Raw genomic sequence first — 25,028 nt, 5'->3', positions numbered from 1 at the left:
CCCCACAAAAAGAGCTTTTTCCGTCTGTTTTTACACAAAAACATGCTTTCTAAAAGTTTATGGTGACTACAGTAAAGAAAGAAATTGAGCGGTCATCTTGGCACCTCAAGCCTGGGAGTTTCGGTACTCTGGGAACATTCAGTGACTCGCTAAAGGGTGGCGCTGTTATCGTATTTAGCTCGGTCTCGGGGGACGCCAACGACCCAGCTTTCAAGGATGACTTTCCCAGCTTAGTGTTTTAGTAACGTTGGTCATGACTAACCAGGTAGAGGGACTTAGAGCGATAAACTGTTATCCCGTTTACCAGCATAGCCTCCTCTATACGGAGACAGCCTGGCACGTCGCGAAAAAAAGTGGCCGCCGAAAGTAGGAGAGGAGGGGCGAGGAATCGGGAGCGGAGGCACGGGCGGAGGGAAGCTTGTCTGCTAGCGCCACACAAGTGCGAGCAGCCAAACGCAGAAACAGTCTTTTTTTTTTTTTCCTCTTTTCGGAATTGCGGAAAGGAGAAACTCAACGTCAACCCTTTCCTTTCGCCGTCCCTGCGTCCGCATGTTCGCGTCTCCGCAACGGTCCCGGTCGTCGCTTTCGTTTGCGCTGGAGGTCTCTTGCCTGAAAGCTTTCGTCTTCGCGACGCGCGCACGCACCTTCGTTTTCCGTCGCAGTTGGCCGCAGTGCTCGCTGGAACACGCCGAACTTTCATCCTGTAGCGCTGTTGCTTGTATCCTCGGCACCTGGGCGTCGAAACTACTTAGTCAAAACTTTTTGGTTCTTCCGCGGCACGAGACGATGGTCCGACGACGGCGCACTCTGCTGGCACACCGACAACTCTTCCGACGCCACCAGCATGGTGCATTGTTGCCAGCGCCCTTTCGAATCGCCGCAGCCGTTTCTCCCGGAGTACGAAAACGACGGCGACGAAAACACGAAAACAAACGTGGTTCGGGGGGCGGCCGCTCATGACCCAAGCGCTCGCAGACTATCTCTGCCCTTTCTGCTCTGCGCTACCATATTGGTCACCGCTTCGCGCGCTCCTCCTCTCCTTTTTTCTGCGGCCGCGCGCCCTGTGGCTCCGCCGTCGATGTGCCAGGCTTTCTCCGTATAGAGGAGGCTATGTCACCAGGCAAAATGACGACCACTTAGCCGCTGCCATGTTGTACAATTTTGACCAATAAAAACGTGACCGTACCAAATCCTCAGGTTTTACGCAAAACTGAGTCGAGATCTGTATTGTCATCGCTGTAAAAACATAATAAACTAGTTTTCAATACTGTTAGCCCCAGAGATCAGTGTCTTGTTCCGATAAAAACCCAAAATACAGCACCGCGGTTGATGGCATCTAGCGGAGGCATTGCGAAGCTGCCCGAGCTTTTGTCGTAAAAGCACATAACTTGCCTCGTGAGTACTGTTAATAAAGATCAATAAGCAATTGTTTGTGCGCGGTACTTCGTTAAAATTTAGACGTAAAACTATAAGGTCACGTGTCTAGTGGTCAAAAAATGAAAGCCTTTTACAACTAACTCCCTGTAACATCGAATTGGAGCGCAGCTCTTGAGGAGGAGGAGGGAAGGGTACTGATGGTCACCGGTTCTCGGGGCGGGGGGGGGGGGGGGGGGGGGGGGGGGGGGGTGTCGCGTGACCTCGGGGGGGGAGGGGGGGCGGGTCATGTGACTTTGGGGGTCACGCGACCCCCAGAAAAAGTTTTCCGCTAGGTTTAGCGGGGAATTTTGTCCGCTAGATTTACCGGGGAAAATTTTTCCGCTATGTTTAACGGGAAAAGTTTTCCGCTAGACAGCGGGGAATTTTTTCCGCTAAATCTAGCGGGGTGCTTTTTTCCGCTAGATTTAGCCCGGAATTTTTTCCGCTAGATCTAGCGGGGAAATTTTTCCGCTCGATTTAGCGGGGAAATTTTTCCGCTAAATCTAGCGGGGAATTTTTTCCGCTAGACTTAGCGGGGAATTTTTTCCGCTAGATTTAGCGGGGAAATTTTTCCGCTCGATTTAGCGGGTTCATTTTTCCGCTAGATTTAGCGGGGCATTTTTCCCGCTAAATTTAGCGGAGAAACTTTTCCGCTAAATCTAGCGGAGAAATTTTTCCGCTAGATTTAGCGGAGAAATTTTTCCGCTAGATTTAGCGGGAAAATGTTTCCGCTAGATTTAGCGGGGAATTTTTTCCGCTAAATCTAGCGGGGAAAATTTTTCCGCTTATTTAGCGGGGAAATTTTTCCGCTAAATCTAGCGGGGAAATGTTTCCGCTAGATTTAGCGGGGAAATTTTTCCGCTAGATTTAGTGGGGAAATTTTTCCGCTAGATTTAGCGGGGGAATTTTTCCGCTAGATTTAGCGGGGAATTTTTTCCGCTAAATCTAGCGGGGGAAAATTTTCCGCTAGATTTAGCGGGGGAAATTTACCCATAATGCACCGCGCAGTTACGCCGACGGCGACGGCGACGCCGGCGCCACTCAAGCCGGAAACGGGCCCCTAAGAGCTGCGCTCTAAAACAAAATAACGCAATATGTTACCTTAATTTCCACCATGGCGCAAGGCCATCCGACGTCAGTGTAACAGACGACGTCCCTGGGCGGAACGCAGATCGCCCCGTTCGATTCACTCATTCCGTAAATATACCTCAGGCTCCGAAGGTTCCCGAAGGTGCTCAAGGACAGCTCTGCCAACTGCACCGAGAGCACGCCACCGCCGACACCGATGTGCAGCAAGGTGTTCAGCCTCCGGTCGGCGGACCGAGCGTACTGCACCAGGTTCCCAAGGCGCGTCGGAAAACAGGTCAGAGCCGTTACCTGCAAGACGGGAGCCGAGAAAAGTCTCATCGAGTCGTGGTCAGACTGCTGACATGTCGTACGAAAGACACCCTGCAGAAACTACCGAATTTAGGGAACCGTTTTTGCACGCCCGATACGGTACCATGTGCCGTCCGGTACGAACAACGCATATGCGAGTCTTCTGCGGTAGCGCATGCGCAGTACGTACCGGAAGACCCATCGTATTGTATCGGACCTGCAAAACCAGCTACACAAAAGTCTCTACTGTCTGAGGCGTGTGTCCTTCTTGTGTGACGCTCCCGCCACATTGGTCATTCAAAAAGTGTCTCCAAATGTGCTGGAGGCACACGTGTGTATGAAGTAAACTCGGTTCGAACAAGTCTAAAGCGCGCCCGCAGATAATGCTGTCGCAATATCTGCAGCGAACAGCGTATCTTTTGTATGACGTATGAGCAATGTGTTGCCGGCTTCGAGGCTGGCCCAAACATCTCTGAGGCTGACCGCGTGCGTTGTTCCCGCTTGTGGCCGCTTACGACGAGAGCTGGCGCACCAACGAGGAAGCCCTGGAACACCTACGATGAGCGTGTTTCCTAGTTCTTAGACATTCCATCGTAAGCTCAAAATGACCTCGACAAGGTCAAAGCCGACCCTTTGGCGGAAGTAGCGAGTAGATTTAATACTCACGAAAACTCCGAAACGTTTAGTCTATAATACGGAGACCGGAAAAATTCCAGAACTGCCAGGTAGTTGGCGTACGTTCTCTCGACAAGAGCGGTTACAAGCGGGCACGAGGCACGCGGCCACACCCCGCAGCTGTACTACTCCCAGTCAGGGCGATTGGGCTTACCTGACGGTGATTTTGGAAAGATATTTTCTGGATAGGAGAAAAAATGGGTCGCAAATTGCCCTGCAATTGTGTTTCTACGTGAAATCTTCTCAATTACCCTTAGCGAAAAGTCGTTCAAAATCAGTACACTCGAAGTGTACTGAAGTATACTAAAAGTATACTTTCAGTGCGGTCTTTGTACTGATTGTATACTTTAAGTGTACTTAAAGTATACTTCCAGTAAAAATGGCGGTGGACTGAAAGTATACTCGTCCGTACAAAACTAGTACATGTAGTAGAATCGTAGTGCCCGCGGTAAAAAGTAGTTCAAAATCAGTATACAGGAAGTGCACTTAAGTATACTAAAGGTGTACTTTCAGTGCTTGCAGTCGGCGTACTCAAATTATAATAACGGGTATATATATATATATATATATATATATATATATATATATATATATAGTGCGATTTTTAACATCAACACACTAAAAACGCGATAGATAGGCCGATGCCGTTTTCACAGATTATTTGTGGGGCTCGGTGGACATTAGAGGAGTAAATAAACGTCATATACGTTGTCTAATTAGCTTTCTTAATTGACAGTGTAATTGACCATGTTGAATTTTCAATTTTAAAGGGGCTATGAATAAACTCTAGCCCAACTGAAACAATTTGCGAAAAGGTGACGAGTTTTGGGTTATTCATAGCTAAAACTCTGCCTTTCGTCGCCTGATTAAAAACAGCGCACTGGACAGAGCGCAGGATGCTATTCTTATGTATTCCCTTCAGTCGAACCGTTGGAAGTATGATGCTGGAGCATCCACCAAAGGCACGCTTTCAAAAGAGTGCAACTTCGTTCATGCTGAATGCGACAGCACTTTATGAGGGTTGTAACTTCACTAGAAAATTAAATAATGCATAGAACTTCAGTAGGGGAAGTTCTCGCTAACACAAACAAACATGCCATCACCGATATGCCATGTCAAAACCGCTAATTTCACTCTCCGCTTTGCCCGCCCCTGCCGCGCGTGGTTCTTGAATCGAGAGAAAAAGTGCGAAATTTGATAAATAAATATCTTAAAGCCCCTTGCTGTTTCGTGAATAGTTTTGATTGCGTTAGGCTCCAATAACGACTGCCTCTAAAACAGCAATTATAAAAAAAAAGTAAATTTACGGATTTTAATTACTTAAAAAGATGTTGCCACGGTTATTCACCCATGTAATGTCCGCCGAGTCGCACGACACACATGAAAAGTGCATCAACATGACATGAGCCCCCAGTTTTCCTAAAACCAGTTGATTAAAAAATATCACCGGGTATAGCTGACATAATGTGACAAAGGGATGCTTCATTTCTTATTTCAGTGCAGACCACGTGGTCCAAAAGTTCCCCGGGGAAACGACCGGCATAGTCATAGCATACTTACGTTGCAAATGCAACATGGACTTACGCCTAAAAAAAAGCACAAATAGAAAAATTAGCTACATTGTACGCCACGGAAAGTAGCGTTATCTAACTTGTCAATAATTATTTTAGCTAGTCATTTCTACTATACTTATCAATTGAACAGTCTACTTTTATTGCAAAGATAGCTTTTATTTTCCCTGAGCTGTGTTTGTTACCTTTATTGAAGAATAAAAGTTTACTGTAAAAAAACTGTTAGCACTATTCGGAAGCTGGGCGATCGAGGGCAATCGCATTAAGTGTTTGATGCTGCTGATGAAAAAGCATGCACATGACTTTGTTTTCAAAGTGCACCGCCACTTGCGTGCTGCCTCATAGGCTAGTAGACAAATTACGTTTCTAGGATAATCCGGTGTTTTTGTAATGCAGGTCTCAGCGTACTATACGCTGTTTCAGATATCTGCATCCACAGCAATCAAAAGGACAGGAGGCAAAAGAAACCACGGCTAATAATGGGGACATAAGATCCTCCACCTTGCATGGTCGCATGCAGCGCAAATCAACTTCCGAACTGCGTAAGCGAAGTGATGTTATGAATGGAAGCTCGCTCTGAAATTGGCTGGAGAAATCGGCGCCTTTATGTAACAACCTCAAGCTTTCACCAAAAGTGTTTCATGGTGTAGATTTATCTTGCAAAACTCTAAGACATCTCAATTCACGTGAAAAGAGATTGACAATTGCAACAACGACCAACACCGTCGATCGAGATTTCCACACTGTAAAAAATCGACGTAAATTTAACGTGTCTTTCCCTCGTCAAAAAAGACGGGCACGCTCATTGTTTCAAAACAAGAGGTTGCCCTCATTATTTATGTGCCGCGAGAGCCGATCCTTCCACAAAAGCCGAAATACCAGCGGTGCAAGCATCCGCTGATGAATCAAAATAGCCTTGGCGACAAGGGATAAATTGCTTGAGATAGTTTCGGTTTTACACTGAAAAAGAAAACCGAAAGTTTAGATAAAACCTAAGATAGACTAAACGTTTTGTTAATATTTTACGAATATAATAAAGTGACATTATTATTATTAATATATTGATTTGCTTAGTTTTGTCTTAAAAAAAAAAAAAAAGAACAAAAAGAAGAGACTTTTGAAAACTGCGCAAGACCATCGCTATTGCAATCAGCTTCCGTTCGGCCGCCGTTGGATTTCGGAGAGTTCGAGCATCGCTTCCTTTTTACGTTTTAGCCGTTTTTGCGGATATTTTAGATATCTTCCTTACGAATACCGTGTTCAACAATAGCAAGCGATTACTGAGAGCTGTGAGACACAGCGTTGAGAGCTGTGAGACACAGCGTTGAGAGCTGTGAGACACAGCGTCGCAAGTGGCGGACAGTCATGGCCGACTGGTGCAAGCGAAGGTGAGGAAGTTCCTTTTGTTTCTGCGAAGTGCGCCGCTGTTTCAAACTTTGTCTTGTACCGTGTGCTTGCTAAGCTATGCTTGACTCTTACTACGCTATACCCGGTTTTATTTCGTTATTTGAAAAGAACGTATCTTCAAAATTTATGCCTCTCTCCGCAGAGTGAGAAAGATTCGCGTGCGGCGGAACCGAGGGCCAGCCGCAGGCCTGTCCTGGGCGCCGTGCCTACCACGGTCGCCCGACGACGCTTTTGCGGAGCGTTCAAGTACAGTCTGACGGCAGTTCAAGCAATCACAGGTCATGCTAGTTCTGAGGTGTGGTTCCAACAGTCTCTCGTCAACGATTTGTTTCATAAAGCGGGAGCGCGAAAAACGTTACAAGAGCGAGCAGCATGATTTCTTGCCCGTGCTGATGCCTGTGCCGTAGAGACGGACGATCTCTTTGCGTATGGCGAAGCGGCACGCTTTCCAAGTTTGCGATTTTGTGTTGTGAATAAAGTGAGTTTGGATGTCACGTTTTTTAGTGGCGGCGAAAGCCGCTACAAAAGTCAGAGCAGTTAGAAAAAGCAAAAGCATGAAAAAAATGTTAAAAGGACCTGAATATTCGATGGAGTTGAAAGACTACCAACGTACCAACTCGCCCAGTTATTCTTCGTCAAAGAATAATAGCCAATACTAATAAATTAAATAAATGCAAACTTTTAATTGGTTAAAAATGTATAATTGATGCAGTACAGCCCTACCCTGCTCTAGTGCTTTTATGATATCAGATAATATGTAAATATATAGGATAGTTCACAGCAACCATTTATGTCCGACCCATTATATTGAATCTTTTCTCTAAAAGCTCGAAGTTATATAAAAAAAAGTACTTATCATAAATTAAGCCGCACCACTGAATGTGTAATAGCGTATGACTTGTATCTGTGTTCACAGCAAAAGAAAAGGAGGCATTAAGAAAATGCCAATCATTTTGTTTACTATGTGTTAGAGCTTCTTTCAGGTATCAGGTTTTCAGAAACGATATTGTCCGATTTTCCTCGCCCTTTTGTCAGGATGAAGTTGTTACTATCTTGCCTTCCTCACATAGTGGTCCTTTGAGCGAATTATGTGATGTTATATCATAGAGTGGCATAGGGTAATTTTCTCTTCTCTTTTTACGCAGGATGTAATAGCATACCGTCATCACAAACGAGAGTGTACAGTGAGGCATGCTCGGAAACTTGAATAAAGTGATAAGTAGGATTTCAATTTCTGTCTTCTCAATTACTCGAAGAACACTGATCATAATGTTTGTAGGCTACATATACATACTTTCAGTTGAAAAATGCAATGCACCTCTTCTTTATGGCTTTTCTCACACAGTTTCAGAAGACGCCGGTACGTCATTCTCACGAGGAATAGAGCTGCCAAAGATTTCCTCGTTAATTTCCTGACTCATTTTCAAGAGTGATGCACTCTTAAAAGATGGTGGTTGCGCCTCTGCATTATCATCAACTGAGTTGTCAACGGCGTTAACATTTCAGCCGTTCAAAGAAACACCTTTTAAAAGTCAGCTTTTTAAATGCAGGCGCCGATTTTTCTGGTCAATTTGAGACCGTTCTTTCCATTCAGAACGCCCGACATACACGGCGTCCCAGATAACTTGCACCATACTTAAAAAAACACCGGAGGGCTCTGCAGGAGTGAAGTCAACTGTCGTTAGCAAGTGTCTTGAGAAAGTGCACATATTTTTTTAATGCACCTGGTTATGTAAATAACTAAGATTAATGAGCTAACCTTTAAAATATTCTTTTATAAGCCAAGATGTCAATTGTAAAGTTGCAAGGCGCATTGAGAAACACCCAATTAAAGTGTTTGAAACATAATATGTTTTCGTGGTTTTTTCCGGCCTGCAAAGAGCGTACATTCGCGGCGCGCTCGCACGCCGTGATTGGGGAAGCAAGTTGTCACGCGGTATTTTTTTTGTATTTCGCAGGCGTTTTTTTGAAGGCTAGGAAAAAGGAGCATGGTTTAATTGGGTGTTTCTTAATGCGCTCTACAACTTTCCATTTCACACCTCGGCTTTTAAACAAAGATTTCAAAAGTTAACTTGTTACTGTTAATTAAATAAATAGGCGCACTAAAACAATTTCGTGCACTTTCGCAAGAGACTTTCTAACAGTGTACAGATGGTTTCACTCCCGCAGAACGCTCCGTTTTTGTTTTTTTAAAGTTTGGTGCAAGTTATCTGGGACACTCCGCATATATGTACTAATAGTGTACATTTAGTACCCTAAAAGCATACATGAAGTGTACTAAACGTGCACTTAAAGTATGCTAAAAGTACGCTCGAGGTGCACTTATGGTATACTACATATGTACTTGGGGTGTACTCTATTTTATTGTCTATACATATGTATATGTATATACATATGTACTTGGGGTGTACTCTATTTTGTTTCATAAAAGTGTGAAACTAGTACGATTTCAGTACATACCCTAAGTTCACTATTAGTATACTTTCAGTATACTGATTTGAACGACTTTTCGCTAAGGGTAGCGCTAGTGGTGCTAGACCACTAGTGCTAACTCAAGTGTTTAATGAGGTTAGTGGGGAGTTAGTGTTAGTTAGAGCTAGGTAGAGTTAAATTTTGAGTTCAAGTTTGTGCTAGTTAGAGTAAGTGGTGCTATCTCCCCGTTTCACGTGTAAATTTTCCCGCTAAATGCTTGTGCTGTCTGGAACGCGTCTTCGACTGGTGTGTTTACCGCGCCATCAAATCTGGTCTCTCGAGTTCCGCTTGATGACGGCTGATGACGACATCGAACGTGGCCTCTGAGCAGGGCTCAGAACCGTTGTTGTTGACTTGGCGTCTTGCGCCCACACTTCCTCCCCTTCTTGGAAAGGGCGCGAAGATCCCGAATAGCGTGGCGAGCATTGAAGTCTCTGCTGCCTACGGCGCTGGAGGGAGTCGCGCTCGTTGAAGTCCTGGACTTGGGGCCATTCCGGAACAAGGCTTGCGGCGGTGACGGGCAGACGTGTTCGTAGAGAACGCCCCATAAGAAGCTGGGCCGGGCTGTACCCCGACACGCCAAGAATGTTCCGGTACGTTAACAGAGCCAGGAAGGGGTCCTCCACTTTTGTGAACAGGTCTTAGCTTTTGCAGATCATTATCTAAGCTTCCCAGTTTTATTGAGGTTAGCAAGGCCTACTCGTGAGGCATGCGAATTCATAGCGTTTTGCAAAGTCTCGGAACGCTTTGGAGGCGAACTGTGGGTCATTGTCATTGAAGGACGTCTGCGAAATGCCCTACCGGGCGAAGGTGCTCTTAATGGCACCGATGATGGCACCAGCGGACGTTGAACGTAGCGTTATGACCTCGATGCTAGTCGACGACGAGAAGAAAGTGCTGGACATCCCGGTAGAACAAATCAGCCGCAACCCGCTCCCATGACTCGGGAGGGGTTTCGGTGGCGAACATGGGCTTGCAGCGCCGAATTCGGGTGCTTGCACACGCAGCACAGTGTTGTATTCTGAGTTTAGCGGTCGTACGGGTGCGTATTTTGAACCAGAGAAGCGCCTGCCTCACACGCAGTGTCGCGTGCTCAGATCATGCATGCTGCTATCGGTTTGGAACAGTTGACCCTGAGATTTGGAATAAAGAAGTCAGACAGTCGGCCGGTGTCCTTCCTCGCCCTCGGCGGGGCCCGCGAGGACGCGGGCCCCCGCCGCTACCGGGTCGCCTTCGCGGATGAGTCCGACTTCTACTCCCCGACCACGACGACGGCTGCAGCAGCGGGTGCCACCTATTTCCCGACTTTGACAAGGCAAGACATCGCCACCACCGGCATTCAAGGCTATATCCACGTAGCCTTGGGGCGGTACCCGACAGCACCTCTTTAACCGCCACCTCACTTCCAACACCGGCCACCTTCTAAAATACAATATGGCGACGAGGATGGGATGAAAAAAAAGCAACGAAAGTTTCAAGGCAAGCACTGCGTCCCGGTCGCATAGTTGGCAAGAACCGGCGCATCTTGGACGTTTTTTTCTTCGCAGCCTTGCGGCGTTTCGTTATAACTATTTCGGGCCAGTCGAGCTCGCGTTTGGTTTTTCTACTTTTCTCTGTTTCTTTTCGTGCGGCCTACTTCGAGCCAGGTAGTACTCGTTTCTCCGAAACAGAGCGTCTCGGAACTCCAGCACACCTAACGTTTCGAACGCGGAGTTCATTTTTTTGTAGCTTTACTGTTTTTTTTTTTGTTTTTTTGACGCAGCGCGTTCCAGAATCAATTGTTCCAGGCAAGAAATAAGCCCTGAGAGAGTTAGCTGGTCTTGTGATACAGCTTTCTGTTTTTGGTTCCGTCCGCCCTGCGATGACGTGAACATTGTTCTAGGCGAGAAATAAGCCCTGACCGAGCAGCTGGCCTTCAGAGGCAGCAATTTTTTTTCATCCCGTCCACCCTGCGATGACGTGGACTTTCTTCAAATCGAGTTTTGTTTTTGTGTTGTACATTCAGGCTGAGGTCCGGAGGATTCAGAAGTGTAGCGTAATTACGCTCAAGCTGCATTTTTTTATCGTCGTGATGCTCTGACGCCGATCCAAGTCAGTGCCCACGATGGCCGCAAGCTCCTGCCTCCCGACATGACTGTTTGAAAGATGGCCACCCGTCTTTATCGACACTTCGCCGAGATGAAAGAGTGCAGCGCCTGGTTTTCACGTGAGGCCCGGTTTTCTGCTGCATCTCATGTTCCTGCAGCGCCTGGTTCCCCTGCAAACCCTAGGTATTCTGCAGCATATGACTTTCACGACACAACTTCAGAGAAAGTAAACGCCCGCACGCGCCAAGAGATTTCAGCTGAAGCTACCTTGCGTTGTGCTTCGCTTTCGCTGGTGAGCAGCCACGTTCCTTGGCACCGCCGTATGCAGAAGATTTAGCACCTCTTGCGTTCAAGATGTGTGGTGCCAGCAATAGGCTTAGATTTCAAATAGAGTTTTGCGTTCGACAGTCAAAGTACAGAAGTTTTGAGAACAATAACGCTTATAGCGCGGGCAGTATTAACTGCCCGCGCTATAACTAAACTACAAAGAAAGACGTGATGGCCGACGCGCCGGCGAGCGGCTTACGGTTCGGAGGACCCGGCTGTCCCCATCGTCGCTGGAGTCCGGGCCGGCGTGGCCATCAGAGACAGGAGGTTCCAGAAGAACCAGACGAAAGAAAGACACGTCTGATCCCGGGCGTGGGCTGGTAACGACTGCTCACGAAAACTCGTGAGCCCCACTTTATTGACAGGAAAACCCATTTGGCGCCAGTAATAAGAAATAAAAGGAAACATGGCGCCATCTTTAAACAAACAAAATAACACAAGAAGATGGCGACTGGCGCCATCTATCGCTAATCAAGATTACTACACACAGTTCTCAACGGCCGTCTTCACCTGGCTCATGAAGTCCAGCCAGCACACGGAGTCCTTGGCTAGGGCCAGACACCAGTTCACACCTTGATTCCCGTCCTGGAGCAGCCCCACGATGTCCTTGTGCAGCAGTGACGGTGCGACTATACGTCAACCCATGAGCAGCAGGTCTTTGCGAATGAAAAACTCGCCACGGCGGTCCCAATAGCGTGTCTTATTCAGGGGAAGCCGATCCCGTCTTGGATAACTTCTTGTGCAGTATACCTTCAGGGCAGAGCACTCAACATCTGAAGCCTGATGTCTTTTGAAGTCGTCGAGGCATACTGCCAGAGAAGAAGAAAGGGCTGTCACGATTTGGGGCACGAAGAGCTCAACGCTTTGTGTGGTAGAGAAAGTTCTAGAAAAAGTTCGAGAGAGGCCATCGGGATCCCTTGCCAGCGTGTCAGCAGTGTCGGGGTACTTTACCGGGACGTTTTTGCCGAGAACTGGTAGCGCAGAAGTCTCATACGGAAACGCTAGATGCGGGGCGTTTTCGCATCAGCGGCTGGTGGTCAGTCTCCGCAACGAAGCTGGGGCCGCGCAGAAACACTTCAAAGAGCTGAACTGCCCACGAGACCCCGAGCGCTTCTTTTTCAATTTGACTGTACCACTTTTCAGTAGTACTCAAGGCACGTGATGCAAAAGCGACCGCTCGACGTTCCCCTCATGGTTGCTCCTGTTTTATTACGGCGCCCAGGCCATGCGACCTAGTATCTGCGGATATGGTCATGGTGTTGTAGCGGGCGACGCAAGAGCTGGATGCCACCATCCTCTTCGGCGTCTCGAGCTCTTTGGCTTGGGCGGATCCCCAGGTCCAGACTGTGTTTTTATTCAAAAGGAGCCCATTCGGCGCAGTTGTGGCAGACAGATTTGGCAAGAATTGTCCAACGTGGTTCAGAAGGCCCAGGAAGCGTCGAAAACCGTGCACATACGTCGGAGGTCGCTTAAGGCCTGACCACACTAGCGTGAACGGCGCCGCCGGTCGGCGTCGCTGAGCGGCACCGCCGTCCGGCTAGTCCGGCTTCCCAACGCAAGGAGTCCACATTGGCCTCCGTTTTGTGGGCGTCACGTGACAGCACCGGCTCTCGCGATTGTGCGCGCGCCTCTCGGCGGATTTCCCGCTCTTTCGTCGTCTGCTCTTCGTTAGATTCTTCCGTTTCGGCTCTCATCTTTCGCATATATCAGCATAGAAATCGCACTCACTGCCTACATGGTAGGTGTCCATAATGACCTGGTGATCAGCGTGAATGTGATTATCCTAGCCTGCTCGTTGATCTTGCGACGTCGCCGCACTCTGAAGGGAAGGAGGCGCAGGTTTGGGGTCCGGCCGAGTTGGTTCTACCGAAAAAGCGAAGGACAGATTAGTGCTTTGCTGCCCCGACGGCGCGCCAGAGATGAAGGCTACTTTCGAGAGTGCCGCCAAATCAACACAACATCCGTCACAACACAGACGAAATGCAACAAGTGCCACAGAGAAACTCACATGTAATTCCGAATTCCTCTCCTACAATTTCCCAGCTGTTGTTCTTAGCGTCCTTATCTGGGCAGTCTAACTGCGTCTTGTCATATAAAAAGAGCAAACAGTCGCACAGTTTCGAGGAACCGCTCCGTTGGGAAAGGCATTGGGGAAATAGGGATAGCAGACGAAACAAAACGACGTTACGTTCCTTCGGAACGTGACAAACGAGCGGAGAACCGGCTTGCTCGTTGCCATGATATCGCAACGTCACTATCTACGCCTCCTCCCATTGGCTCCTCTCTAGTGCGGCGAAGAGCGGCGAGCTCCGAACCGCGCAAGGACCGGTTGGCTTGGCGGCGATGTACGGCGCGCCGCAGAAGGCGAAAACTGGCTTTCGTTGGCAGCCCGCGGCACCGAACGTCCCGCCGCGAGCCTCCGCGACGCCAATGTTGTCGTGCCTTTACTCATGATGGTGAAGACCTCGTCTGGGTCTGGAGTGATGCCCTTGGCACTGACGACCACGCCCAGGAACTTGACGGACGAAACGCCAAACTGACATTTGGAGGCGCTAAGCGTAACGCCAGCTTGCTGCAGTCTCTTCAGGACAGCGTAGAGTCTAGCGTGGTGCTGCGATGTGTCCCTGCCAAAAACGAAGATGTCGACCACGATGTCGAAACGACCGTCGAATCTCTCGAGGATACGTGACATCTTTCGTTGAAACACGTCCGGGGCTGTGGTGATGCCGAAGGTAAGGCGTTTGCAGCATTAACGCCCAATGGGCGTGATAAAGGTTGTGTATTGGCTGCTTTCGGAGAGACGCACTTAATAGAACCCCGATGTCGCATCGAGTTTCGAGAAGAGAATAGCACTTCCCAGTGGTCCCAGAACCTGGTCAATGGTCGTCAACAGGTGCCTCTCCGGGAGAAGGACCTGGTTAAGCTTGGTTAGATTGACGCATAGTCGATAGCCATTCGCAGCCTTGGGTACCACTACGAGGTCGGCGCACCACGCCGTAGGTGTCTCAACACGCCGGATGACACCTTCTCATTCTATTTGGTGCGCCGTAGGTGTCTCAACACGCCGGATGACACAATCTCATTCTATTTTGTCGAGTTCGTCCTTCACGACTCCTAGGAGATGAATGGAAATACTTCTGGGCACACTGATCGAGAAGGGCACACCTCCGGGCTTGATGCAGATGTGGCACACGTCCGGCATCGTACCAAGTCTCGCGAAGAGTGGAGTAGCGACCGTAGGCGGCGTCAGGGCGGGTGGCGACGGAACCGTCTTCGACAGGTCGGTGTCGGTTACGGAATCGACGAAGTGGATGACGCCAAGAACGACTATCGCAGGGCAGAGGGGTATCTATGCAGCCGACGACGTACAGCGTCTGGTGCACTATCCGACCTTGCCATGCCAGGGTAGCCGGTAGTGTCCAGAGAAGGTTGAGACGGCGGCGTCCCGGACCGACGAGTTGCTTGCTCGCCCATGGGTTGGTCTAACAAGGGAGGACATCCCGTAAAAAAGGCGCAGGACGATATAGAGGGCAGCCGTTGAACTGGAGACGGCAGCCATTGACGAGTACAACGACGTAGCGGCCGGGAGCTTGCGACGATTCCAGGAAGTGCAGCTGGATATGACTGGAGACGCTTCGTTTTGGAGCTGTAAGCGGACGCGAAATGACGATTATTTGGCAATTGTTACACGTAGCCCTCCTGGCTGGTCACTCAGAATGTGAGTGTGGGGTGTTGTTGCAGTACTCGCACGACGCCTTCGACCCACGGGGCTGGCTGTCCCGACCGTAGTCCCGGCATCCGAGAAGGTACTCGAACTCTCAAGGTGGTCGCCATCTTGGCTGGCTTCCTCGACGCAGCGTCAACGTTGAGGGTGCTTGGTTGCGAAGCCGTTGCTTGACGTTTTCTTTCGTGTTCCGTGTCCTCGTGTTGAAGAGCCAGCAAGAGCGCATCTTGGGGCGTCAGCTTCGGATTCCGGCAAAGCTGGTCGGACACGGGCGAGTCTTGCAGCCAGACAACGAATCGGTCCCGTGCGATGCGACCCTCCACCGCCGGTCCGAATAGTTGAACTTTGGGACGATATCTTGTAACGCGGTGAAGAACGCGTCGACGGTTTCACCCGCGACCCGACTCGTACACCTCGTTGATGGAGTGGACGAAGTAACCCGTAAGCTTTGCTGCGACGTCTGCGTACGATCGGTAGGTTTCGTCGTCCCTTATCATGAAGGAAAGGACCACGCGTGCTAGGGGACCTTTACATTATAGGAGGGTACGCACCTTGCTTTCTTCGGACGCGGCGAAAAGGCTCGACGCAACGAGTAATCTTCAAACTGCTGAAGCCAGGCAGGCCACTGGCTAGCTTCATCGAATGTGACCGGCGGCGGAGTCCGGAGCGAGAAGCCGCCGGCTGCTGGCAGGAGCGGCGGTGAGAATTTACGTGGTGTCCGCCATTCTGGAGTCTCTTCTGACACCATGAAGTGGCCGTGTAGCAGCAAGACGCGAGGCCCAAAAGTGCGGGGCTCAGGCGCGGGCTGCAGGGGGCGGCTGAAAGTGATGAGACCCGCCAGCCAAGTGTGCCAGTCGAAAAAAGCCCCTGTTCTTCATTACCTACGGCGTTTATAAATACAATCACCGCCCAAAGGAGGGCGCCAAAATTTACACACAATCGGACGCTACACTAGCGCCCTCTACTGCTGCCTGTCGCGATCCTGGCGTTCGAACAGCAGAAGAGTTTGATGCGGCGAAGAATGCCGGTTATGCTGCAGCTCGCCCTCAGCTCGGCAGGCACGAGCTAGGACGCCGCGACGACAGCGACTCTTACGTTCGCTCGTACGTTTTTACCGGAACTCGACGATCAACCGTCAGGATCCCGGCATCTTATAAAATGACACTCCAGCTTCTATAATATCTTGCTACATCGGGGCTACTTTGACGCATGGGCGGTATATGACGCTAAACATATCAGTCGAAGACGGGATCTTGGTAGATTACATATTAAGGTGCAACCCCACCCTTGGTTAGTGTGATTCTGAACTAACAGATGGCGGTGGGATCGCCTTCCAGGCCTGTACATCAATCCGAGAAATCGTCTGTAGTGGCGCTTCGATACAGTGGGGTATTTTTCTATATCCTGAATTTGACATCCCAGGGCCCGTTTGCTCGAAGAGTAACCGCGGCTAAAGTTAGCCGCAGTACCTAGGAGAGGAATTTTGAGATCACGTGACTGGGGCTCGGTAGGGATGCGAAGAAACATGGCGGTGCCCCAGTGAGTGAGCGCCGCTCTGTCGTTGTCGCTGCAATATCGGGCGCGTTAGTCAGCAACGAATGGTGCAGGAGGCTTTCGCTTTCCTTTACCTCACTTAAACCGCAAAGCATGGGCGATGAAATCGCAGCATTTTTTAGATAGTCTTTCGATTCTGGGCATTCCTAAGCCTAAATGAACGCGATAATTGTCGGCATGGCAACGTCTTTGGAAAGCGGATTGTTGGTAGCTCACAAAAGCAGACAGCGTCCCAACAGACCTTTTTTCTTATTATCCAAGCACCGAGGTGCATGCTACGACTGTAGTTGCACGCGTCGCACGTGCTGGCGTCTGCAGAGAGAGAGAGAGAGAAACAACTTTAGTGGAACACCACATCCAGAAGCCGCACGATAGAGGTTTACCTACCGCGGCTTCTCAAAAAGAAAAAAATTCTGTTCCCGAACTAAAAAGGAATGCATGCGAGGTGGCTTTTCTCTGTTCTGGAAGGGATGTGACTTGGCGTGAACATAGGTGCATGGCATGCACCGATGTTCACGCCAAATCAAACGTCGGGTGCTCGTTCGCTTTTTGTATGGTCTTCGTGACTTCCGTCGCTATCTTGTCCGCTCCGGAGACGACTTCGGCTTGGATGTGTGGGTCCGAGCTTCGGAGAAGCACAGCCCAAGGGGGATCCAGCGGGTCCTCTTCTCCTTCTCGAAGGTGAGCGACGAAGTCCCGTAGAGTAGGTGAGGGAGGGTCGAAGGGACATTCCCAAGACAAGTGTGCAATGGTGGCCTTGGTCGGGCCAGTCCCCCCGTCGGCAGGGTCTGGTGGCGGGCAGCGAGCGCACCTCCCGTCGAAGACGGTTGGATAGATATGCCGCAGAAAGGCCGGGCAGGGGAGGGTATTTGTCTGCAGCTGTCTCCACCTCAGGGCCTGGAACTTGATGAGACTTTTGTCGGGTGGTGGATACAGTCTGCGTTCTAGGCGGTAGTGTTGCAAGATCTCTTGGAACACCGTCAGGCAGTCCTTGGACATCGAAAGGTGGTGGGACGCCGTTTCGTCGACGCCGCTAAGGGAGCTTGGCAGCGTGCCGGCCGGCATTCGGAGGGAAGTTGCTCGAGTTGCCGTTGCGTGTGCCGTTTTGTTCCCCTCGTGGGTTGAGTGAGCGGGGACCCACACCAGACGGTGTCTGGTGCGGTCGGAGCCGGGCTTGAAGGATCGAAGGATGCGTTCTGTTACCGCGCACACCCTGCCTCTGGCGAAATTGCGGACTGCCGTCTTGGAGTCGCTGGTGATCGTCGTTGAGAGGGGGCCCGCGTGGACCAGGGCCAGTGCAACGGCCGCCTCTTCCGCCACTGCAGTGGCGTTGGTGGTCACGGAGGCCTGGGCGACCGTGGATCCGTCGCTGTTTACCACGGCGATCGCGAAACAGGCGTTACGAGAGGCGCCGCCCGGATACGGTGCAGCGTCCACGTGAAGGACGCCAGAGTTGGTACGATGCTGCTTGTTGAGGGCGTCAGCTCGCGCCTTTCTCCGCTCCTCGTGATGTTGAGGGTGCATATTCCGCGGTACCGGGCGGACTTCCAACGCTTTCCTAACCGTCTTCGGAACGTCGACCGGGGCCTCTTGCAAAGGTTCCGGCTCGATCCCCAGCCTTTCCAGGACGGCGCGCCCGGTAGGCGTCTTAGAGAGACGCACGATTTGAGAGCTCCGGTGCGCCTCGACGAGTTCGGACACCGTGTTGTGTATTCCAAGTTGCATGAGGCGGTCCGTAGACGTGGCCATGGGGAGTCCGAGGGCCAACTTGTACACTTGTCTTATGATAGAATCGAGCTTCTTCTTGTCGGTTGTCGTGAGTCGCATGTAAGGTACCGTGTAGAGGACGCGGCTGACGACAAACGCGTGCACTATGCGGCAAACGTCGCCCTCCTTGACCCCGCCTCGCTTGTTGGCGATGCGTCTAAGGAGACGAGCCGTGCTCTTGGCCGTCTTGCCAATTCGAAGAACGGCGTCTGCATTTGACAGATCTTTTCTGAGGTGCATGCCGAGAACTCTGACCGAGTCGCTTTCAGAGATGTGATTGCCGTTGAGCAGAACTTGAACATCGTCCTGGAAAATGCGCTCGTGGTAGCCCCTCCTCACAAGGAGTTCCGACTTGGCATGGGAGCACTCGAGGCCGACGGATCTGGCATAGTCTACTACGACATCAGCGGCCGTCTGGAGCGCGCTTTGCACGTGTAATACGTGACCCTCAGTCCAAAGGGTAACGTCATCCGCGTAAAGCGAATGACGTAGGCCGGGGATAACGGTCAGCTTTTCTGGCAGATCCATCATTGCGAAGTTGAACAAGAGGGGTGAGAGTACTGCCCCTTGGGGAGTACCTCGTCCAACGCAGGCTCGAAAGGTCGGCGAGACATCCTCTCCCAGGCGAATCTCTGCAGTGCGTCCCGTGAGAAAGCACTTCAAGTACGCAAAGGTGCGGAGCCCGAGATGCAGGCGAGAAATCCGACTGAGAATGGCTTCGTGCTTCACGTTGTCAAACGCTTTCTGGAGGTCGAGGGCCAGCAAGGCTTGCATTCCCCTCTTCTTCTCGACGATGTCCTGTGAGAGTTGCAGGAACACGTCTTGGGTAGAGAGGTGAGCTCGGAAGCCGAACATGGTGTGCGGTAGAAGGTCGCGGTCTTCCACGTAGGCTTAGAGTCTGTTGAGAATGACGTGCTCGAGCAACTTGCCCAGGCAAGACGTAAGAGAAATCGGCCTGAGATTGGAGACCGAAAGCTCTTTTCCGGGTTTCGGAATGAAAGCGACGACGGCGTGCTTCCAGGTAGGGGGCACCGATCCCGTTCGCCACACCTCGTTGAAGAGGGCCGTTAGTGCCGTCACCGAACGGTCGTCCAAGTTCCGGAGCATCTTGTTCGTAATCCTGTCGGAGCCCGGCGCCGATCTCGCGCGTAGTTGTTCCATCGCGCTCCGAACCTCGGCCTCGATTATGTCATCGTCGAGCTCGGGGTTTGGTGACCCGGTGTACGAAAGGAAGGCCTCTTCGTGCTCTGTGGAGGCAGAAATGTAGGTGTTACGGAGTTCCTCCATGAGGTCCGCCGTACTGCCCCCGTGTGAGTGAAGGACCTTGGAGAGGTCGGTCCGCTGCGTCGTTTTGGTGGTCGTGGGATCCATCAAATGTCTGAGCAGCGACCAAGTGTCCTGGCGATGGAGGTTACCGTTGAGACCGTCACACACCTGTCCCCCTTGCTGCCGATCTAGCTGGTCCGCATAAATCTCGATGTCTCTTTCCAGGCGAGCTATGCGCTTGCGGAGCTTTCCGTTCCGTCTCGCCTGTGCTTGCCACCTGGCCTGAAGACTGCGGTGAGCTTGCCACATGTGCTCGAGTTTGGAGTCGCTGACTCCCAAGGTCGAAGAGGCGTCGCTCTCGACGGTCACCAACTCCGCGCTGGATAGGAGATCGTCGGTCCAACCGCAGAGGTCTTCGATGGTGGTCGGAGCCGACGCATCCCTGTTGCGGCGAAAAGCGTCCCAATCCGTGACCAGGACTTTGCGTGTTGCGGGGGCCGAGATTCCCTCAACCGGCATGAGCATCTCGAGCACATAGTGGTCGCTGCCGAGGGAAACCCCGGTGTTCGTCCACGACACTTCACCAATCATCCTCGTCATGGAGAGGTCGGGCGACGTATTTTTAGAGACGCTGTTCCCAATGCGGGTGGGATAGCGGAAATCATTTAATATAGTGTAGTCGTGCTCGTCTACACACTCCTGGAGGGACACGGCCTTAGGAAGAGTGTGTAGGTGCCCCCATTCAGCGTGGTTGGCATTGAAGTCGCCCACGACGTCTGCAGTAGTAACCGTTCTATAGCAAAAAGTATAAAACAAATTTTGCCTTGCACGCGCGTTCGTTTAAGCCTTATTATGATTTTTTACTTCCAATCTTTTATAAGAGGAAGGCCAGCGCGTGTGGACCGTAGAATTACACTTCCAGCGTCCTCCTCGCGATGCTTGGATAATTTAGAAGGAAGTCTGTTGGGACGCTGTCTGCTTTTGTGTGCTATCAATACCCGGCCGATTCAGTCAAGGCAATCCGCTTTCCAAAGACGTTGCCATGCCGACAATTATCGCGTTCATTTAGGCTTAGGAACGGCCAGAATCGAAACACTATCTAAAAAAATGCGGCGATGTCATTGCCCATGCTTTGCGGTTTAAGTGACGTAAGGCAAAGCGAAAGCCTCCTGTACCATTCGTTGCTAACTAACGCGCCCGATATTGAAGCTACAATGACATATTATTTTCGAAGCGAGCGGCGCTCACTCACTGGGGCACCGCCATGTTTCCCCGCATCCCTACCGAGCCCCAGTCACGTGATCTCAAAACCCTCTCCTAGGTACTGCGGCTAACTTTAGCCGCGGTTAGGTTAGCGCTTCGAGCAAACGGGCCCTGGGGTGCTATGTTGCGCTTTTTGCACTCCCAGGAGACTAGGGAGAGGGAAGTGACGTCAACGACACAGCAAATGCAGATTGGATGTTAAAAGAAGAAAACGAAATCAACACCCAATCTGCGTTTGTTGTGTCGTACGACGTCACTTCCCTCTCCCTAGTCTCCTGGGAGTGCAAAAAGCGCAACATAGCCCCCCAGGTCTCTTGCTTGTTTTTCTCTGCACGAGCTTTCTTTGGAACGCGCACGGCTGCGCCAGTTCTCGTGCAAGGGGGCCAGTTGCCTACGCTCCGAGCTCACGTCTTTAGCAATGTGGGCAGAACAAAACGCGAAAATCGTCCTGAGCCAAATGGCGAGACACATGCACAACCAAACCACCGACGCGTTGAAATATCTAAATATTCATGTGCGCTGTTATCGGCGATTTCAGAGGCCAATTACACATATTTCAATATGATCAGATTTATGTTGTCACGAATGACGGTGACGAGAGGACGAATAGTGAACTGAAAAATAAAGGTTTAATCGGCGAACTTGTGCCAAACAAAAAAAGAAATAAGGAAAGAGCGTCGAGGCAGCAGAAAAGCAGGCGGCGATTCGGCGGCGTAACAGAGAGCGATAGCGAGAGTGACTCGACAAGGTCGCTGGCAGCTGCTTATCTGCAGTGCGTCACCATCTCGAAAGTTCGGAAAAGAAGGTTCGAGCGTCGCGCGCTCAGGGCGAGGATGAACTGGCACTTTCGAGAACAAGAAAACAGGGCGAAATTTACGTCTGGTGCAAGAATGAACGCGAATCTTCTAGAAGTCCGTGACCGAGCGTTGCTTTCTCGGCTCGGCGGGCGGCAGTATGACGGGCCGGCCCTTTTGTCGTGCATGTGTTTGGCTCTTTGAGGATTTCCAGGAAAAGGAGATGACGGAGTAGGACTTGGGTTTCCGAAATTCTAGCTTGAGGAATCAACTACCTAAAAAATAAAAAAAAAATAATAAACTATTTTTTGGGCGGTCAGGTGTCTCATTTAGGTAGGTGGGTGTTTATTTTGACCAAAACCACGAGACTGGAAAACACAGAAAATGACACTCAGGTTCAGATGTTGAGTTTGGTAAACCCATAGTAGGGCTGGTGCGGGAGTCATAATAAAACAAATGCCGATATTAAAAATTTAACTCATAGCAATAACTGATAATAATTAATTTTAATACAAATTCAGTGATAAACGCAATGATTGGCCAGGCAAAGATTCTTGGTCTGTGGATAGCTTTTACACAGTTTAAGCAATGTACAAAATGTCACAAAACAAAAACAAAAAAAAAAATTACAGGGTCTCTTTTTACTGCAAGAATAAACTAGGCATCGCCGAACGCTCATTTTCCGCCCAAAGCCAGCGCTAGAGGTCACAACCAGATGTCAAAGTTCAGCCCGATCCGATACCTTATTCAAAAGTTATAAGTGATTTTCTGAAAATTCATTGGGAAAATGGCGGCCGACGGAGTTTTCGAATACATGGGGCCCTATGGCACCAGAAACCGAAAACGGGCAAAAATGGGCTTCATTTTCCCATTGAAATTTTCAGAAAATTACTTATAACTTTTTAATAAGGCGTCCGTTCGGGATGAAACTTTGGCATCTGGTAGTAACCTAGCGCTACCTTTTGGCGGAAAATGAGCGTTAAACGATGCGTAGTTTATTTTTGCGGTACAAAAAAAAAACCTGTAATTTGTTTTTTGAGACATCCTGGGGCCAGTCTTAATTTGGTGATTCATGCGCGCAAATAGTGGTGTGCGAAAATGAAAAAAAAAAAAAAAAAGATGCAAACGGGTAGAGTTTGACATTGTATAAAATATAGTGTAAGCACTCACATGGTACTTAAGAATGAAAAAAACGCTACATTTTACACTAGCGTTGAGTGCATCCAAAGCTAAGGGTGCATTAAAGGCTAAAGCGTGTACACATATACTGCTCAGGCCATTATGTTTGAATGCTCATAGTACTTTATTACCCTCAGCTTTGGTGTAAGTCCTCTCCTCATTGCTTACAACAGAAAGAAGGAAACATTCTAAGTTTAGGTTGATAGAAAAACTCCACCTGCTGACAGCTACCAATCATCTCGGCGCCGATTATGAGTATTTACTGCACGCCAACGGTCGCGTCCTTAGAACGAGTTTTTCCCACATGGTTTCATACAATCACAATTGTTCTTGACAAACAACAATGTTTACTCAGGCAAGCGGTAATATGTGAAGCTTAGAATATTTTGTATTGATTGGGGTACCCCTGGCAGATTGCATAGGATTTTTTACAATCCGCGAAATAGAATGCTCTTGGATTACCTTGGTCTCTAATGCATGTAGCACACACACAAAAAAAAACACAAACTGAATCGCTGTGGGAAACGAAAACAATGATGATAAACAAGCGTGTAATCACGCGAAAACTGAGAGCATTGCACATATACAGAAGATAAGCTTTGTTTAACTAAATACATTACCAGTAAAGTATTTGGTTTTACCCTGCAAGCGAAGCGGAACATACAAGTGCGAGCATTCTGCCCTGAACTATACTTCCAGTGAACAAACGCACCATCCAAAGCATCGAGTTCGTTTTTATAGCTCTCGGTACGCTCAAACCTCTGAAAACACAATTATAATCAATTCTATTATTTCAATTATTTATATTAAGTGCTCTATGTGTTTTTGTTTTGTCTGTTGCTATCACGTGCCATTTTCTTAGTTATATAATATTTTTTTTTAGGACTCCGACACCTATAGTCTGGTTCATCATAAGTTAAGGGCCGCATAATAAAAATTGTAGACAAAAAAAAAAAAAAAAAGAACGCGAACAAGCGAACACAAATTAAAAATGCAATGTAACGGCACAATCAAAACTAGTCGTTAGTTTTTTTAAAGAGCAGCAGTTTCGTAGGGCGCCATTGTTGCTCGTTGAAGGTTATAAACATTGCAGTACAACTGTTAGCTCGGGGTCTTTAACGTGCATTACGCGTATATGTGGTACACGATCGCATGACGGTAGGACGCAGATGGGCGACTGAACCCAGGGTCCCTGCTAAAGCCCCTTGATAGAGGCGTTTTTTACAAGTACCGCCAACCATTGTTGTAGAAACGCGCAAGACACGCGCCACGAGCGGGTGCTCCGCCGCCATTCGCTTTAAAGGGCCAGTCATTTTAGTGCTGCGCCGCCATTTCCCTCCAAGGGCCGCTCGAGACACGGGCCTCGTGCACTGGCAACTTTGAGGTTATTTGAACGACCAACGCAAACACATCGAGGGGATTTAGTCCCTACAGGTTCCGCCAACGTTGGGTTCCGCAGCGTGAGCTCCGTGCTTTGAACGGAGCTCGCGCTCGAGCATTTCTCCACGTGCTCTGATCTGCGGTGCCACTACACACTTGGCCAACGGTCCCCCACCGCACTTGGTTTAGCCTGTGAGCTAAACCAAATGAGCTACGCTTGGAGTATCGGCACTTTTTCCCTCGATATTATTGTGGGCGCCGCCATCTTGGTGGTTAGTAAACAATCAAATGCAACTGCCGATCGTCATGATTCAAAAGTGCGACCTCCTTAGCATTAGTTTCGGTGTCAGGCAGCTCGCGGAATATTGCTTTGCTTTGTGGCGAACTGTTTAAACATTTGTGGAGGACGGAAAGGCGTTTCATGTGATTTCAAAAGCTTCAGATAACTGACAACCATTATTTTAAATACCAAGATGTCTACGAAGCGTAGCTTACTTAGTTGTTCTAGTTTAGCCCGACCGCATCGGCACAGAAAGAGAACAAACAGCTTAACTTCGCGCTCTTGGCGTTGCTTCAGTGTCTTTACCAGCCCGTAGCGTTGGCTGCGCTCCGAACTAAGGTAAAGCAAAGCAAATATTCAAATCTTAGGGTTTCACAAGCCAAACCAACAAAAATCACTTAACATGCCCCAATAAAAAAATATGCGGGTATATGTTGACTAATTGGAGATCTTTTGACGTGCAACCGAAATCTCAGATTGGCCTCCGTC

At 49.5% G+C, this 25,028-nt stretch overlaps 1 protein-coding gene across 1 annotated transcript in view; it reads right to left on the bottom strand.

Annotated features, from left to right (window-relative positions):
* LOC121836519 (2-succinylbenzoate--CoA ligase-like) overlaps window positions 1–25,028 on the bottom strand; it is a 154,685-nt gene that overhangs the window by 81,023 nt on the left and 48,634 nt on the right. Inside the window, exon 6 of the mRNA XM_042291437.1 lies at window positions 2,518–2,793. Coding sequence (XP_042147371.1) covers window positions 2,518–2,793 — 276 coding nt within the window. The remainder of the gene's footprint in view (window positions 1–2,517; window positions 2,794–25,028) is intronic.

The sequence above is a fragment of the Ixodes scapularis genome, unplaced genomic scaffold (assembly GCF_016920785.2).
Source record: "Ixodes scapularis isolate PalLabHiFi unplaced genomic scaffold, ASM1692078v2 PGA_scaffold2__306_contigs__length_199485367, whole genome shotgun sequence".
Taxonomy (NCBI): domain Eukaryota; kingdom Metazoa; phylum Arthropoda; class Arachnida; order Ixodida; family Ixodidae; genus Ixodes; species Ixodes scapularis.
Note: the sequence above shows the minus strand (reverse complement) of the source record. Positions and strands in the feature narration are given on the sequence as shown.